At 43.4% G+C, this 16,421-nt stretch overlaps 2 protein-coding genes across 3 annotated transcripts in view; one reads left to right on the forward strand and one right to left on the reverse strand.

Moving 5' to 3' along the window:
- PREPL (prolyl endopeptidase like) overlaps nucleotides 1-1,545 on the forward strand; it is a 19,105-nt gene extending 17,560 nt beyond the window's left edge. Inside the window, exon 14 of one of the 2 annotated variants that reach the window (XM_042830708.1) lies at nucleotides 19-1,545. In XM_042830708.1, coding sequence (XP_042686642.1) covers nucleotides 19-108 — 90 coding nt within the window. In that variant the 3' untranslated portion in view covers nucleotides 109-1,545. The remainder of the gene's footprint in view (nucleotides 1-18) is intronic. The other variant, XM_042830539.1, reaches the window with a different exon arrangement.
- SLC3A1 (solute carrier family 3 member 1) overlaps nucleotides 1-13,954 on the reverse strand; it is a 15,936-nt gene extending 1,982 nt beyond the window's left edge. The window contains exons 1-8 of the mRNA XM_042830911.1: nucleotides 11,552-13,954; nucleotides 10,362-10,541; nucleotides 9,891-10,045; nucleotides 9,223-9,348; nucleotides 6,940-7,059; nucleotides 6,105-6,229; nucleotides 5,154-5,352; nucleotides 3,950-4,096 (exon numbers count right to left, since the gene is read on the reverse strand). Of these exons, the coding sequence (XP_042686845.1) occupies nucleotides 3,950-4,096; nucleotides 5,154-5,352; nucleotides 6,105-6,229; nucleotides 6,940-7,059; nucleotides 9,223-9,348; nucleotides 9,891-10,045; nucleotides 10,362-10,541; nucleotides 11,552-11,978 (1,479 nt within the window). The 5' untranslated portion in view covers nucleotides 11,979-13,954. The remainder of the gene's footprint in view (nucleotides 1-3,949; nucleotides 4,097-5,153; nucleotides 5,353-6,104; nucleotides 6,230-6,939; nucleotides 7,060-9,222; nucleotides 9,349-9,890; nucleotides 10,046-10,361; nucleotides 10,542-11,551) is intronic.
- Nucleotides 13,955-16,421: the final 2,467 nt, after the last annotated feature.

Genomic DNA, 16,421 nt, shown 5'->3' on the forward strand with positions numbered 1-16,421 from the left:
CCAAACTTTTCATTGTAGGTCTCTTCAAGCTTGTGTTTGCAAGGACTACAGCTTGGGGAGGACTGCTTGTGTGAGAAACAAATTTCTCAAGTTCAACAACTGTACTGAATAGCAACTTTCAGCTTATTGAAAGGTGTTATGTAAGAAGATGAATGAAGTTCTGATTTTGAGGGATTCAGAAAAATTATGACAAAGCTTCCTCAATGTTATTGAAGAGCTTGCCAAAAGATCTGACACTTAAATTTAATGACATAAGAGGGCATAAAATATTTTGCACATACTTTGGGTGTTTGTTTCCTATGAAAATTGTTTTTTTCATATAAAGGACACTTTTCACTACAATCTGTCAGAATAGCAGCTTGACAAAAGAAATTGTCACTTTGCCTCATGACATTATAAATAACGGGTTTCTCCTTTTAGCATGTTCTGAAAAGCAGGGAAAAAAAGAATCCTAAGTTTTTAACACTTGTAACACTCCCTTTTATCTTTACCTTTTCATGATTCTTAAAGACTTTCAAATGCTGGGATTGAAAACTATTTCTTGAGCAAATCCTCTCTACCTCATTAATCAGGGACTCTTCCTCTCCAGATCGAACGAAGAGTGGTTTTGCATTGTTACAAACCCATGAGCCACAGGGTGGCAACTAAATGAGAGAATAACCTGAGGAGCCAAGGGCATGCCACTTTGCTGAAGAGCATCTTTTTGTCAGCAGTAATCAATGACAGTAAGATAATGCAAGACACATTTTTTGGTTTCTCAGAGACAAAGCGATTTCCTGTCAGAGACATTTCTTCACAGCTGAATCAGACAAACCTAGGGACGATTCTGTGCTTCTCTGAGTGCATCTTTCCCTTTGGTACAAATCTGGCCAATAATACTCTCAGTAACATCACCAGCAGCTGCCTCATTCTGCAACAGAATCATAGGATAGCTTGGGTTGGAAGGGATCTCAAGGATCATCAAGTTCCAGCCCCTCTGCGACAGACAGGGTTTCAACTGTGAGATCAGGTACTGGATCAGACTGCCCAGGGCTCCATCCAACCTGGCCTTAAACACCTCCAGGGATGGGGCATCCACAAACTCTGGCCAATCTGTTCCAGCGCCTCAGCACTCTCTCTGACTCTAATCTAAATCTCCATTCCTTTAGTTTTAAACCATTCCCCCTTACCCTATCACTACCTGACCATGTAAAAAGTTGATTTCCTTCATATTTATTAACTCCCTTTAAACACTGGAAGGCCACAATGAGGCCTCTCCCAACAGCCTTCTCTTTGTCAGGCTGAACAATCATAGAATCATATAGAATCACAGAAGGGCCTGGGTTCAAAACGACCATAATGATAATTTAGTTTCAACCCCCCTGCTATGTGCAGGGTTGCCAACCACTAGACCAGCTTGCCCATCAGCCTATCTTCATAGGAGAGGTGTTCCAGCCCTTAGATCATCTTCATCTCCTTCCTCTCCAAATTCTCCACATCCTTCCTGTGTTTAGAGCCCCAGACTTGGATGCAGTACTCCAGCTGGGGCCTCACAAGGGCAGAATTACATCCCTCCCCATGCTGGCCACCCCTTTTGATGCAGTCCAGGATACCATTGGCCTTCTTTGCTGCAAGCGCACACTGCTGGCTCATGTTAAGTTTTTCATCAACCAGGACCTGTAAGTCCTTCTCAGCAGGGCTACTCTCAAGTTCTTCTCCCAGCTTGTAGACGTATCTGCGGTTACCTCGACCCAAGCGCAAAACCTTGCACTTTGCTTTGTTGAACCTCTTTAAGTTCACAAGGGCCCCCCTCTTGAGTTTATCAAGGTTCCTCGGATGGCATCCCTTCCTTCTGCTGTATCAACCACATCTCTCAGTTTGGTGTCATCAGCAAACTTGCTGGGGGCGCACTCAATCCCATTATCTACGTCACTGATAAAGATATTAACAAGTACCGGTCCCAAGAGGAACCCATGGTGGGGTCACCACTCACTGTCTCTGCCTGGACACTGAGCTGCTGACCACAACCTTCTGGCTGCAACCTTCCAACCTTATCCACTGAACCGTCCAGCATTCAATTCTATCTCTCTTCAATTTAGAGATAAGGATGTGGTGGGGGACCATGTCAACGGCCTTGCAGAAGTCGAGGTAGATGACATCAGATATCTTCAATTTGTCCACCACTGCCATCACTCCTTCATAGAAGGCTATCAGATTGGTTAGGCACAATATTCCCTTGGGGAAGCCATGCTGGCTGTCTCAGAACACCCACTCGTCCCCCTTGTGTTCCTTAATGTGTCTTCCAGGAGGATCTGTTCCATGATCTTCCCAAGCAGAGGTGAGGCTTACCAGCCTGTAGTTCCTTGAGTCTTCCTTCCTCCCTTTCCCGTAAATGGGAATGATGTTTCCCTTTTTCCAGTCCCTGGGGGCTTTGCATGATAGCCACAACTTTTCAGATACTATGGAGAGTGGCTCAGCAACAATATCAGCAGCTCCCTTAAGACCATGGGATGCATGCCTTCTGGTCCCATGGATTTGTACACATTCAGTCCGTCTGAAATGGTCTCAGATTTGCTCAGTCCTTACAGTGAGAGAGATTTTGCTCCCCCCAGTTCCCAGCTCTATGTGAGAATTCTGGCAGCTAGTGAAGACTGAGGCAAAGAACTCAAAGTATCTCAGCCTTCTCCATACCTGTTGTAGCCCATTCTCCTTTATCTTTTAGTAGAGGAGTTATGCTCTCTTTGACCTGCATGTTCTGACCTATGTACCTGTAGAATCTCTTCTTCTTGTTTCTAACATCCCTTGCCAAGTTCAGTCCTGTCTGTGCCTCTGGTTGGTCTGAACCAACTTGAACCAGAAAGTTTTATTGTCAGTGCACACCAGGAGTCTCCTGGATCACTTACAGCTCATCATGTTGTAACAGAGGCGTTCCACATTGAGAACTGCATCTGCCTTAGGATCATGTTCTTGAGGTGTTCAAATATAGCCAGAAGATGCAGATCTGGGCTATTCCCTTTTGGGCATGACCTTTTCCAATCGTGCAGGCATATCTCCAGCAAAGAGACTACAGTAGTCAGGTGCAATCATAGAAGAAACAAGAAATCACATACACAACTGAAAGTCAGGCAGGTCAGCACAGTGTGAAAGGCACAGGCACTTTGTTTTAATCCCTTGACTTTGATTAAGTTCTGAACAAACTATAAGCAAACATCCTGCTACGCGTTACCTGTAACTATGAACAAATAAGTGACATATATGGTCTGCAGGCTTGGCTAACAGCTTTGGATCTGAAATCCAAAACAAAAAATGGAGACCCTGCATGACAAGGAAAAACCACTTCTACCATTAAGTTAGCACTTACTGGTACTTAGCAGTGCCTGGTGTGCTCACACACCTCTTTTTGGAGACCCCCTCTTCTGAGTTTGTGCACTTCAGAGAGGGCTATGGCTTTGACAGGTGCCTCTTTACAGCAAGAATAAAGCAGTCTCCAGGAGACAGGCTTTAGCTACGCTTCCATGAACTCTGAATTCCTTTAAAAATTAGCCAGGAAATAATGGACTTTGATAGAGTGAATAAAGTACTGCGGGAGGAAGGAGACATGGACTCTGTTCTTCCTGCCTCAGGCAACTGCACACCTATCAGAGCCACTGGCCTAGGCCTGACACTGGCAATTGCTATGACTTCTGCTGAAGCAAAGCAAGGCCACCACAGAACATGCTAGTCTGATCCAGCTGAGAGCAGAAAACAGGGACCAGGACTGTAACCTAGCAGCTCAGGAAGGTGCCAGAGCCTTGGTTCTGATTTCAGGCCTGGCCATTTCTGCATCCTGTGTAACAGCTTTGCAATGAAGAACACAGTACCACACCTAAACGTTGAGAAAAACTGGATTTGGTTGATCTTGTATTTTCAAATGTTCCATTAATCAGAACTAAATAACAACAGGATCAGAATTTATATACTCCTCACTTACATTTGCTGATGCAACGTTCTCCATGCCTATTTCTTCACCATAGTAAGTTATAGGAGTACCAGGGAGGGTTAACAGCAGCATGTTTATAACTTTGACATACTCATTCCCAAACCGAGATGAAATCCGATCAGTGTTCGGGCTTCCGACCTCAAGAAAACATCATTCCATTAAAAAGACATAAAATTCTATGCATACGTGAAACTGGTCAGAGACAAAAACCATCTGGAGTGAACTTCTGTTCACAGGCACCGAAATAAAGGAAAAAATTATTTACATTCACATTATCTCCACCAAGCTAAGAGAGCCTGTTCTTCCCTTGTCAAGAGACACACACCAAAATCACTGTCCAGTTGAGTAGCTCAGTAGGTATCAAGTGTATTGGCCAAACACATGCACATCCCAATTGCACAACTAGATTAGTAATTATCTCAAAAGAGATAAATGACAAGAGACCGTCTCATACTAAGAAAAGGGCTTTACAGTGGCCCCCAGCATTGACAGCTGCACTGTTATTTTCTTCCACTTTCACTTCTAGATCTACAAGGAGGATCTTTTTCTTTTTTTTTAAATGCCAGTGCACAATTTTGCCCAAATATTTTAGAACGTGGGTGGCAGATGTAAGGGGAGATGACAAATCAGCCTGAGACTTTGTTAATTCCCCCAGTTATGGCTCCCTTCTCACTGCCATGCATTGTTTTGTGGTGACTCTTATATGGGGTTGTGAGAAGCTGGCAGCCCTGCAAGAGAAATTCCCAAAGGTGAGCATACTGAAGCATGGGACTGAAACCAAAGAGATCTGTAGGAATGTAGGAAGGGATGTGAAACAAGTGGCTGCAACTTCATTTGGTCTGTATATGAGCTTGTTTTCTTTCTGAAAGCCACAACAGCCGAAAGCTTTTTCTAAATATTAACTTGGACATCTTGCCTCCTCTCACAGAGAGGATGCCTCAAGGGTACAAAATTGCATTCCTGAGGACCACACTCGATACCCAAACAGAACTGCTCCCACACTGCAATTGCAGAAATGATCAGAGGCTATAGTTTCTGTGTTTTGCGTGTGGCTCATCTCTTTCATATCCCAAATATAGTTCACAGCAAAAACCTGCACAGCTAATCCCACTGAAATCCACGTGTGTGGAGGTTCTATCACCTTATCACCAACAGGAAAGGGCCTTTCCCTTAACAGCAAGTCCAGAATTCTTACCACCCAGTTTGGCCATTTTCCTTCAGGCATGTTTTTCATCCACATGTTGACAGCTTCAGAAACACTGCTGCCAGATAGATTTTTCATGTTAATTAGATAGAAATTGAATGGGAAGTCTGCTTCTTGGACAAAAGTTGTTCCATAATACACCATTGTTCCTTCTATGTCTTCGTTTTCATCACTGTCAGAACCCATAAATCTGCAAAGAAGTAAACAAGGAGCCTTTTTTTTTTGTCTCATCCCTGATTTGTACAGAGCTGAAGAAAGCTAGGAACAGTATTCAACATACTTAGAAAATAATACAGGATTAAGAATTGCATCTGCCTCCCTCCTCCTCATAAAAAAAACCACAACATACGGAGATATTTGTAGTTTGTAAAGCAGATAAGGGGAGATACCTGGAAAGCTGTGGGGTTTTTTTGCATTATTTTTAAACTGCAGGAGTAACTGAGTACTGGCACAGGCTGCCCAGACGGGCTTGTAGTTTCCATCCTCAAAAGCCATTTAGGAATCATCCTGGGCAATTGGCTCTGGATGTCCTTCCTGCTTCAGTAGGGGTTGGAGCAAGTGGCCTCCAGAGGCACTTGACAGCCTCAGCTATGCTGTGGTGCTGATAATCTCTGATGATTTATCTGATCTGAACCATACTGTTAATACCGTGCGTGGGATCGGGCTCATGGGCTTTGATTACAATTGTGCCACCATGAGCAATCACACATTCTGCCTACTTGTTACAGGCACAGATACAATACAGCTACCAGAGCTTAACTTACTGCACCTTTCCTTTCCTGTGCACTTTGGGAAAGAGCATAGCCTACTATAGCACTCGAGGACAAAAACCTTACGTGGCATGTCGTGTTAGAAATTGAAAAAAGACCAAAAAACATTTTACTGCTATAAAGACGGAGACAAAAAGAGAGAAAGACATTCCCTAGCCACAGCAATGACTACCTGTATCGGCCAGGTTCAGTGCTGTATTGATCCATGGTTTCGCGGAAGCTACGGATGATGTCATGCATACCAACTTGCGTGGTTGTGTAGTCATGGTAGAGCTCGGAATAGGCTGTGATGCTCTCCTTAAAGACAAAGCCATGTTATTAGTCCAATATTTTAGAGTTCAAAATTCTCCAAATTCTTCCTGAGACAATCCACCAACCCAAGCAAAGTTTTAAAGTGACATAAGTTTAGCATACCAGTGCGTTGCTGTGGTAACAACATCGTATTTGTAGAACTGATAAGTTCTGAAATCACCAACACAGCAGATCAGCTATAATCATCAGACTCACTACTTCAACAAAAGCCCAAGTAACAGAATGCTTGCACGTGGCCTCTGGCCACACTTCACTCTAGTATATTGCCAACAGGAGGTGGGGTTTTGTTTGTTTTACTGCAAAGAAGTATGTGTCAGTGCCTGCAATGGGATCCCAAGTGAGCCAGAATGCTGAGCTCACCTCTTGTAATGGGCTCCCCCAAGACAACCAATGAAATGTTAGAATTCACAGGTCTGGTCTTTTTAGGAAAAAAAATTGAAAAGTCAAAACAGTTTAAACAAAACCAGAAGTAACTGTCTGCACAGAAATAGAGTGGGTGTATGGACAATTCCTACCCACAGCACTCCTGTTCAACCCTTCCCTGTACGCACTGCTTAAGCAACAAATCCAGGAACCACCTTCCAAGGAACACAACTGACTCAGCACTTCTAAAGCCATAATTAAAACCCCAAAGCGTAAAAAAAGTCTCTTGCACCCATGGAAAGTACAGGAGAAAAAGCCAAAATATACATTACAGGATTCTGAGATTTGTTCACTTGTGGCTCATCTCGTAGATGTGTGGCTTCTAGAAGAAACTTAACAGCGACAAAACTAAATCCATCGACTCCTTTGCCAAGCCAAAATTTGATAACATCCTAGGATAAAGAGAAGAGTTGAGAATTCCAAGTGAGCCCATCTCATTCAAAATGATACATACTTAAAGAGAAACTTAGTAGACACAAACGTATAACTTATTTTTGAATTTGTACCTCTAATTTTACTTGAAATGAAAGTGAATCCTGTCGAGTTAGAACCGTTATCTAAACAGGTGATGTCCTATCATTTCTTCTGGTATTAAAAAAAAAAAAATTGGTCTGCAACTTCTCTCATAATTCATAAGTCCAGGGCCAGAATGTGCCTAAGGGCCTTCCCATCTCTTCTATCAGAAGAGCTTGGATCAGGCTAAGCTCTATTGCTGGAGAACGCCATCTTGCTGCACACAGATAGAGCACACTGATTCAAATGTGATGTATGCTGTTCTGCACAGACCTCATGCCACCAATTTTCATTTTATACAATAGAGCTCTTAGAATATTTGTTCCCTTTTACTTGACAGATGGGGATTTTTCCATTTTATTTTCAGGCTTATTTGTTGATTTGCAGGAACACCAAAATTATTATCCAAGTTAACTGCTATAGATTTATAATTTCACTACTAAATGTAGAGGTTAGTCACTATTAAAGAAACTATTTCTACTTCAGTAGTTATTATATTATCACAGTTCTAATTACTCTATTTTTCACAAACAGCTCTGAAGTTCAATCTCTCTTGAAGAGTTTGTGTAAGTGTTCCTTAAGTACAGAAACTGTTATCTCACCTCAATACAAAAACATCCGTTTGTTTAAAAATGTATGAAATGCACTTGCCAGAACAGAACTACTTCTCACTCAAGCTTACAGATTTTTGTTTGGCAAATACCAGGTACTGACTTTGTACTGAGAATGATTACTTTTACTTAAGACAGAAAGCCACAGCCCCTGGTTGCTAAAAGGTTTACTGCTCCCCCATGCCCAGGAACTAAACCAAAAGCAATAGTGTTCTTCAGAGAAGCTGAAGCTTCCTCCTCACTCACACAGTCCTAACATGAAACAGGATTCTGAATTTAATTATTAAAGTATTACTTTATAACACGCCAAAGCAATTGATTGTACTCATAAGCATTTACCTAAAGTGAGTATTATCAGACTAAACTTACTAGTCTTCACTTAATTTCTTCTCAAAGGAATGCAGCACCTATTTGTTACTTCAGCTTCAGTAGCATATCAGTTAAAAAAAAAAAAAATTGCCATGGCCATTGAAAAGCACAGGCAATAGAAGGAAAAGCAAAGAGTGGAAAGATGTGGTGCTAAGGGAAGCATCAAGACAGAGAAGTTACTGGTGGAGTTGGTCAAGAATCAATCTTGAGAGCAGTCTCATTTCATGCTTCAATTAATGAACACAACCAAGCAAGTTTTGTTTTGCTCCTTCTCATGCTTGCAGCACCCACAGTGAGGAGAAACAGAGACAGCCAAAGAGATGATTGCACTAGAATTGGGCAGGCAGGAAAACTACCACAAAAAGACACCAAAATTCAGTATCACAGCAGAAAAAAAGCAAGGATTACATCAAAGCTGTCCCACCACCTGGCAGGGAATAACAAAGGTAAGGAAAAAAAAAAAAAAGGAAAAACACAGTTGCCATATTCCCCAGGTGCAGGCCTGCTTCCAACATTTTAGCAAATTGAGACTCATCTACTGGGAGACGTTGCAGACAAGCATAAGGTTTCATCAGAACACAGCTCTTCCTTGGTGCAACACTCTTGGTTGTACATCTGTGTCTCTCCCCACATAAAGCCACCAGAGATGCAGACAGACTGAAACTCACAAATTCCTCCTTATCCACGAGCCCCAGCATTCCTTGCATTTCACATCAGCATTGCCTCACCGCCATGAAAATGCAAACACCTCTGCTGAAACAAGGTGTTGCCCCCTGGCTAATAAACAGCTCCTTGGATCAACAGAGATTAAAGCTTCTCTCAGCTTGGGTGATTCAGCTGTACTCCAGCACCAGTGACGCTTGGCTGTCCATGTCAATCCTTTCATCAGATGCTGTCCTCCATGTTGGAAGCATCAGAAGATGAAACTTGAACATTGCTTACGAACTCAATGTTTGTCTACGCACTGTTCTGTTTCAATCATTTTAGTGTACTCTAATCTTCAAATTACTTTCAATTGAACTGTAAATTTGTGCTATTGGTGCAGCAGCAAATCACACTTACGTGGATTTCTTGTTGGACGGCAAGGTTGCGGAAATTTAAGTCCGGCTGCTCTTTCCCAAACTGATGAAAATAACACTGCTTCCTCACATCATCATACTGCCAGCTGGAATTCCCATAGACACTCACCTGTTCAAATAAGGGGAAGAAAAATCATCAGAACTCTCAATTGAGCATTTAGTCACATGTATAATTTAAAATGTGATGCATTACAAGCGTATAACAAGGCACAAAATGCCTCATCAATGCAACAAATAGGGTTGATTTTAATGTTTTGTTTCTCATTTCCTTCTCCTGTTAGCTGTTCCTTCTTTTTCAGTCACGCTTTCGCCACACGTATTTCTCATGTTCAATACTGCTTCATTCTTCTAAGTAGACTTTTGCTGGCTATTACCACAAATAGAGAGGGAAACATAGGTAGGACCATTTGTTTTAGGATTAGGACCTCAGCTGCTCCTCACACACCTCGCCCTGCAGACCTTCACCATCTTCACAGCCCTCCCTCAGACGCTCTCTAACAGCTTTATGTCCTCCTTATGTTGTGGCACTCAGCCCCTGCTCTCAGTGCTGGAGGCCATGGCCCCGCATCCACAGGACAATTGTGTTTCAGGTGCTTACCTGGCAACCTGCAATCCAGTGGGTGATTTATGAGTGTCCCTGCCCACACTCACCCAGTTGTTGGGAGCAGTGATGGCCGCCCCTGCCTGCATGCAGTCCTGCCAGATGTAGTAATCTGTGTACTTCCCCGTGCGATTGCGACTGAGCTGGAACCAATGGTGCTTGTCACTGGTGTGGTTTGGTATCAAATCCATTATTACCTTTAATCCTAAAACACACACATTTGTTAATCAAGCCTTTTATGGTAAGGATCACGTTATTTATTTATTTATAAAATGAAATCCTGAACATTTTGGCACTGGCAAAGCTAATTCTCTTCCATTCAGCCCAACAGCCACAAGGGCTGGGCAAGGATTTGGTCTAAGGCACACGCGCCACCAACCAAGGACACAACTGCAAGAAGGAAATGCATGCTCCCTCTCAATCTTGTAATTCTATCTCTGCTTTCTTCTGAAAACTACAAGGCACACCTGTATCATAACAGCAAACATCCTTTTAACAGAGCTATTTTGATCACAGCTTACCTCGATCGTGTATGGATGCAAGAAGATCCTCAAAATCACTCATTGATCCAAACATGGGATCAATATCGTAGAAGTCTTCAGCTCCATAGCCAGACTCTTTTAAGGGGGACTTGTAGAAAGATGTGATCCAGATGGTTTTTATATTTAAATGCGTGATATGGTCCAGCTTTTCTTGGATACCTATTGAAAGGAAAAGGGCGTCATCTGATTACAAACGACAAATAGGTTTTGTTAAATTAAGTTCGCTGCGGGCTCTCAAGGATGGAACAAAGATCTCCTTGCTATATAACCACTCCCAGTTTTCACCAATCTCAGGTAGCATGGCAACCTTGTAATTTCTTCAGGAACAGCAGGAGACCACAGAATGGAAACCATTCTAAGCCACTTCTATAGGGAAAAAGGAAAATAATAATCATTTAAAAAAAAAAAACCAGACCGAAGGCCACTTCTAATCCACAGTATTAAAATACTCATAATTTCATGCAATGTATTTAACATTCACTTCTGAAAACAAACACCTGTACTTTATTGAAATACAACCACATCATTACTTTCTGGTTTCAAAGTCAATCAATCCTTCGATCACCCAAAGGGAAGTTTTAATGCATCCCAGTTTTTCCTTCTGCTGGGAAGTCTCCTACACTTTGCTACAGCTAGTGCTTTTGGTCTAGAAATTCTTCAGATGCTATGGGGCTAAGACATTCATTTTAGAAGCACAGCTGATACCTGAGCAGTATCAGGTACGCTTTCCTAATAGGATCTCAGAAACACCAAGACCATAAAGAAAAGAAGGAACACTTTGCCCCATTCTGACTTTGTCAGTTTGATTTTTCTGACTTCTCAGGGGGATGCAGCCAAACCAGTGTGACAAAGTGCCCAGCACCCATCCTCCCATCTGACCATAGTTTTGCAGAGATGTTTTCCCATAAAAGCAGTTCTGTTCCTGTTTGCTCTCAGCTCCACTGCCAAAAGCTTGGTCTAACTCCAGGCACAGGATAACTTGAGCAAGAAGCTTCTGATGATATCTAATAATTGGCAGCGTGGCTCACCAGCCAGTGTTTATCAGGACAGCTTTCGTGCCCCACTCTCAAATCCCCATCTTTTTCTGCTTAACTATAAGGTGACTTTTAAAATTATTTTTATGCACATACCTCACGCACAGACAACAGCTGCCCTGCGTAGTTACGTACCTTTCAGATCACCGTTCCCATCCATGTTGCTGTCCTTATAAGAACGGGGGTAGACCTGGTAGATAGGACCATCTTGCCACCAATGGAGGCACTTTGGGGACAGAGCAATGATGGCAATCGTGGCAGACACGAGCAGGACGGCAGCAGCGATGATGAGCCAGAAGAGAATCTCCCTGGTGACCCTGTACCGGGCTTGGCTGGAGAACTTCAGCAGGACCTCCTTTGGCATCCCCGCATAGGGCTGCAGGGCTGGCTCTGCCACAGCTGCTGGGCTCACGTCAACAGCACACGTTTTTGGTATTTCATCTTGGCTGCTGGTGTTGGTCTCCCTGTCATCAAAAGCCTCATTTTGAACAAACCCGTTGTTCTCCACACCTCCTTTCTCACTCAGCTCCATCGGTAAGCTCTTCGCCTCCTCGTCGACCATTTCACTTCGTGCCTCTCCTCCTAGGGACGCTCACTACAGCGAGCCAGCATACCTTTGTTCCGTGGAATGAGAAGCAGCACAATTAGCGTCTGGCTTTATAAACAACCCTGACCAACTGGTCGAAGTTCACAAGAGACAGAAAGGGCAAAGTGCTCCGGCTCTTCTGCATAATAGGCATCTTCAGTGAGATAACACTGCAAGAAAGCAGTGTTTCACAGTGGCAGGCCTGTTTCTGGGGCTAACTGCAAAGTTACGTTTACTGCTGCTCTCTTCAACATCATAAATTTCTCTTCCATAATGTGCAGCTTCGCAAACTGATCCTGGTTTCTTTCCCCTCATGCAATCTCAGCATTAATGAATAATGCAAAGACTGACTGAGAACAAGTTGTTGGCAGCTTCAACAGCACAAACTCAATAGGAAAAATAGATCCAACGCCTGCTGTGCTTGGTCTCTCACTGCCCACGGTAAGCACCTCAGCAGCAACAGCATTGATAAGACACACACTTCAATGAGCAGCACCTTACAGGTTGCTGCACCCAGAGCTCTCCCAGTCCAGGCACAATCCAGCACTGCACAGGCACAAGTGGCACCCCTGTACAGTACAGCGTAGCCACATCACTTAGAATCAGTGCATCATAAGGTTGGAAAAGATACCTAAGATCTCCTATCATCAGTATTTCCCCACTAAATCACATCCCCTACTATCACACCTACGTGTTTCTTGAACACCTCCAGGGATGGTGACTCTACCACCTCCCTGGGCATCCTGCGCCAGTCCTGACCACTCTGCCTGAGAAGTTTCTCCTAATATCCAATCCAAACCTCCCCTGGAGCAACTTGAGGATGCTCCCTCTCGTCCCATTGCCTTTCCACCTAAGGAGCTGCTGGGTGAGTTGTGGTCACGTGCCGTTGCCTAGGATGCAGATTCCTTTTCAACTTACTGGTATCTAATGCTAATTAAAGGAACTCACCAACTCACCCCCTGCTGCTTGTTCCCACTTCGCTTTGTCCCTGCCTTATGGCAGGTAAGCTATCATATCAGGTGGCTGAGGAGCAAACCACACTGGGGAATGGATTTAGCCCAATACAAAAACCGTTTTGCTCATTAAAGATCTCCATTCCTAAGCTGCTCAGTCACCACAGGATCGCATGGGTTGCTCCTCCCAGCTCAGCGCAGTGGGACAGGGACAGGCTGTGGGCAGCGTGCATGGCACAGTATTTAGCCAAGCAGCTTCTCAGTCAACTCACACACGTGATGCCTCACATTCATTTCAGCATGTTTCTGTCCACCCCTGTACAGCAAATCCTCTTATTTCCATTTTGTGGAGTACAAAAAGCAAGGCACGTGGCAGTTAGGTCTCAAATCAACAGATCTGCGTGCGTGCTCCAGCAATCGAACACAGGAAGAGAATTCAAGTTCTCTTAATGGCTTACTCAAAGTCAAAGATCAGATATCCTCAGTTCACCCAAGTGGTGCAACTACCACCCAAAGCGCAGCTGAAATTCAGATTTAAAGTTTCTCAGCCATCTCTCTCAAAGCCAGTAAAAAATACAATGTTGATAATTGCCTGCAAGATGCGTGTCTGATCTGAAGATACAGGGTGTTACCTTCAGCATGCATTCTTCTTACAGCTGATAAAGGCCAACTCAGCAAGTCAGAAGTAATTGGAAGTCATCACTGCATTCTGACTTGCAGTTTTCTTCTCTTAATTCAAACCTTTTTCAGGTGCACAACTGCAAGCGTTCATTCCATAAACCCTGCCACTTGTGAACTCTTTCTTCAAAATAGCATCTGTTGTCCTAATGCAATTCCTAAATCATACTAAATGTTTCCTAATGCCTTAAGTAGGACAGACTGCATCTTAATTGCCAAGTGTGCCCTGAAAACAGGATTATTCTGCTGGAGGAGATGAAACCATGCACAAGCCCTAGGCTGTCTACAGATGGAACTTGTGTGGACTACTTCAAGCTCCCCATGGTTGCTGGGCACATAAAAAAAAAAAAAAAAGAAATGGGGGGAGTATTTTAAGATTAATATAGAAGATAAACTGTGCTGGGAACAAGCAGCTGTCTTGGTGAACATCTCAGCTCTCTCCACACCTTTGCTTTTTGCAACCAAATAGTTGACATAAGCAGCTGTACTGCTTTGTAGCACAACTGCTATATATTAACCATGCATAAAACCACACAGGTGTTTATAAGCCTATTTTTCCCCCTCTTCACCTTGAATTGCTCATCATAAAACTGTTTGATAAAGGGAGAATGTAAATTGCACCTTGGGAGAGAGATCACCAGCTATCTCCACTGTGGTTTAACTTTTTAAAATGTACTTTATGTACACAGCATTATACTTCTGGCTTGCTCTCAAGCAGTTCTGAAAGCAGTTCCTCCCTGAGAGATTTCAGAGTTGAGCAGCAGCAAGCAGCCAATGCAACCGTGCTCACAGAACCCATTGAAAAGCATTAAAGAGTACAGAAAACCCTTCATACTCTGTTTACCTCAGCGTTAGATAAGGAAACAAAACCAACCCGCATGTGGGCAGTAATAGCTGCTATCTCCACACAGATTGCCATGGTTATTTCTATAAGATGGAGGGGTTAATTTCCACAAGTATTCCTTATATGTAATTATTTTGATGCATGGGCTGACTAAGGAGTCTGCAGTTTGATGCTGTACAAATGCCAAGTAGCTTGCTGGTTACCCAATACCATACATATTGATCGTACAAAGAGGTGATTAAGCACCCTAATGTGCTAAGTGTAGGAAGATATTTATTTTTAAAGAGTTCTCTTGCTTAATGCTTTTTCATTAAACGTTTTGTCACTTCTAAAACTGGTCTGACATAATGCACTTTGCTTCTAAATATAGCCTTATTATTTACAGAACGCAGCCAACCTCACACCTCACACCCATGCAAAAAGGCAAACACTACAGCCGACAACATTTCCTCAGCAGCTCTCACAAGACCAATGAATCATCCGACCTTTAAAGCTGCCTCTCACCCGGCATTAAGAAAATCTTCCCTTGACAAAGAGAGCAGACATCAGGAGCGACGCTCCCCACAAACAAATCTCTGACACGGCATCCTTCACCCAGGGGTTCCCTGGCCACACGTGAGCCTTCTGCCATCACTATGCAGCCCAAAGTCCTGGAGAACAGAACAACCTAATTGCACAGGACACCATGCCATGGTTTGGTGGTCTTTTTTTTTTTTTTAATGCTCTTAGTCTACTAATGGACTACACGATTAAAGGTTAATAGCATTAGAATTGTTGTAATTGCCTTCAGCCTGGCCCACACGATGCTGTTGAGCTTTCTGAGAGGGAGGCACCCAGCGCCTGCCCTACGGGTGATCAGCCTGGCTGCCTTCTCCCACTACTTCTAATGAGAACAATCACCCTCAAATCCTGGCTCATGGCACTGCAGCATGCACAGCCAACTCTTTTTGGGGCCCTTCCCCTACCGAGGGTCAAACTACTGTCAAACACCCATAGAAAATCTTATTTTAAGGTGAACTCCAGTTCAATGCCTCTCCAGTTGGCAACTCACCCATTTCTGCATTCTTCACCACCTTTCACATCTGTTCTAGAGGATGTCAACTGTCAAGGAGTTTCAGAAGTTCCTGCTGACCCCACAGTGTTGGCCCTGAGTGACCTCAGCTATCCTCACACAGCAGGGGCTGTGCTGCTTCTCAGTGCTGCCACTTCCCCACGTGAAGGTGATGTGGTGATAGAACAAGGGGAAATGGCTTCAACTCTAAGAGGGCACATTGAGATTGGTTATAAGGAGAAAGTCTTTTACAGTGAGGGTGGTGAGGCACTGGAACAGGTTGCTCAGAGATGTTTGACACCCCGTCCCTGGAGACTTCAAGGAAAAGCTGGATCCAGGCCTGGGTAGTTGTGGTGTCCCTGTTCATTGCAGGGGGCTGGGACTAGATGGCTTTTAAAGGTCCCTTCCACCTCTAATGATTCTATGATTAGAAGTTTTATTTACTAGAGATGCTGAATTTCCACAAAGCCTTCCTTCTGTCCCTTTGGTCAATGTCTCATCAGCTAGCTGATGTATGCTTCATTAAGTAATCAACACAAGAAAGAATCTAAATATATATATACACACACACACACACACACACACACACACACACACACACACACATATATATATAAAATGAAAAAAATATGCATGAAAAAGGAGGAGCTGTTGAAGCCCTTCCCTTCTTTCTCAGATGTCAGAAGAGCACTCACCCAGCAGAGCCCTTTCTGGTGTTAATGTACAATGTTGTCTTTCTGTTCAGCTCAGAGCAGCACTTGAAATATCATATCTACCCCTAAGAAGAACTGCTGCAATTACTTACACAGTTGGATACGTATTTTTTTTCCCCACAAAAAGTTGAGCAGGAAGTTAAATAAGTCTCATCTCTTCAGCAACAGTATGGTATGTGC

This window comes from Centrocercus urophasianus, unplaced genomic scaffold (assembly GCF_019232065.1).
Source record: "Centrocercus urophasianus isolate 14NV4802_14NV808 unplaced genomic scaffold, USGS_Curo_1.0 seq_10, whole genome shotgun sequence".
Lineage (NCBI taxonomy): Eukaryota > Metazoa > Chordata > Aves > Galliformes > Phasianidae > Centrocercus > Centrocercus urophasianus.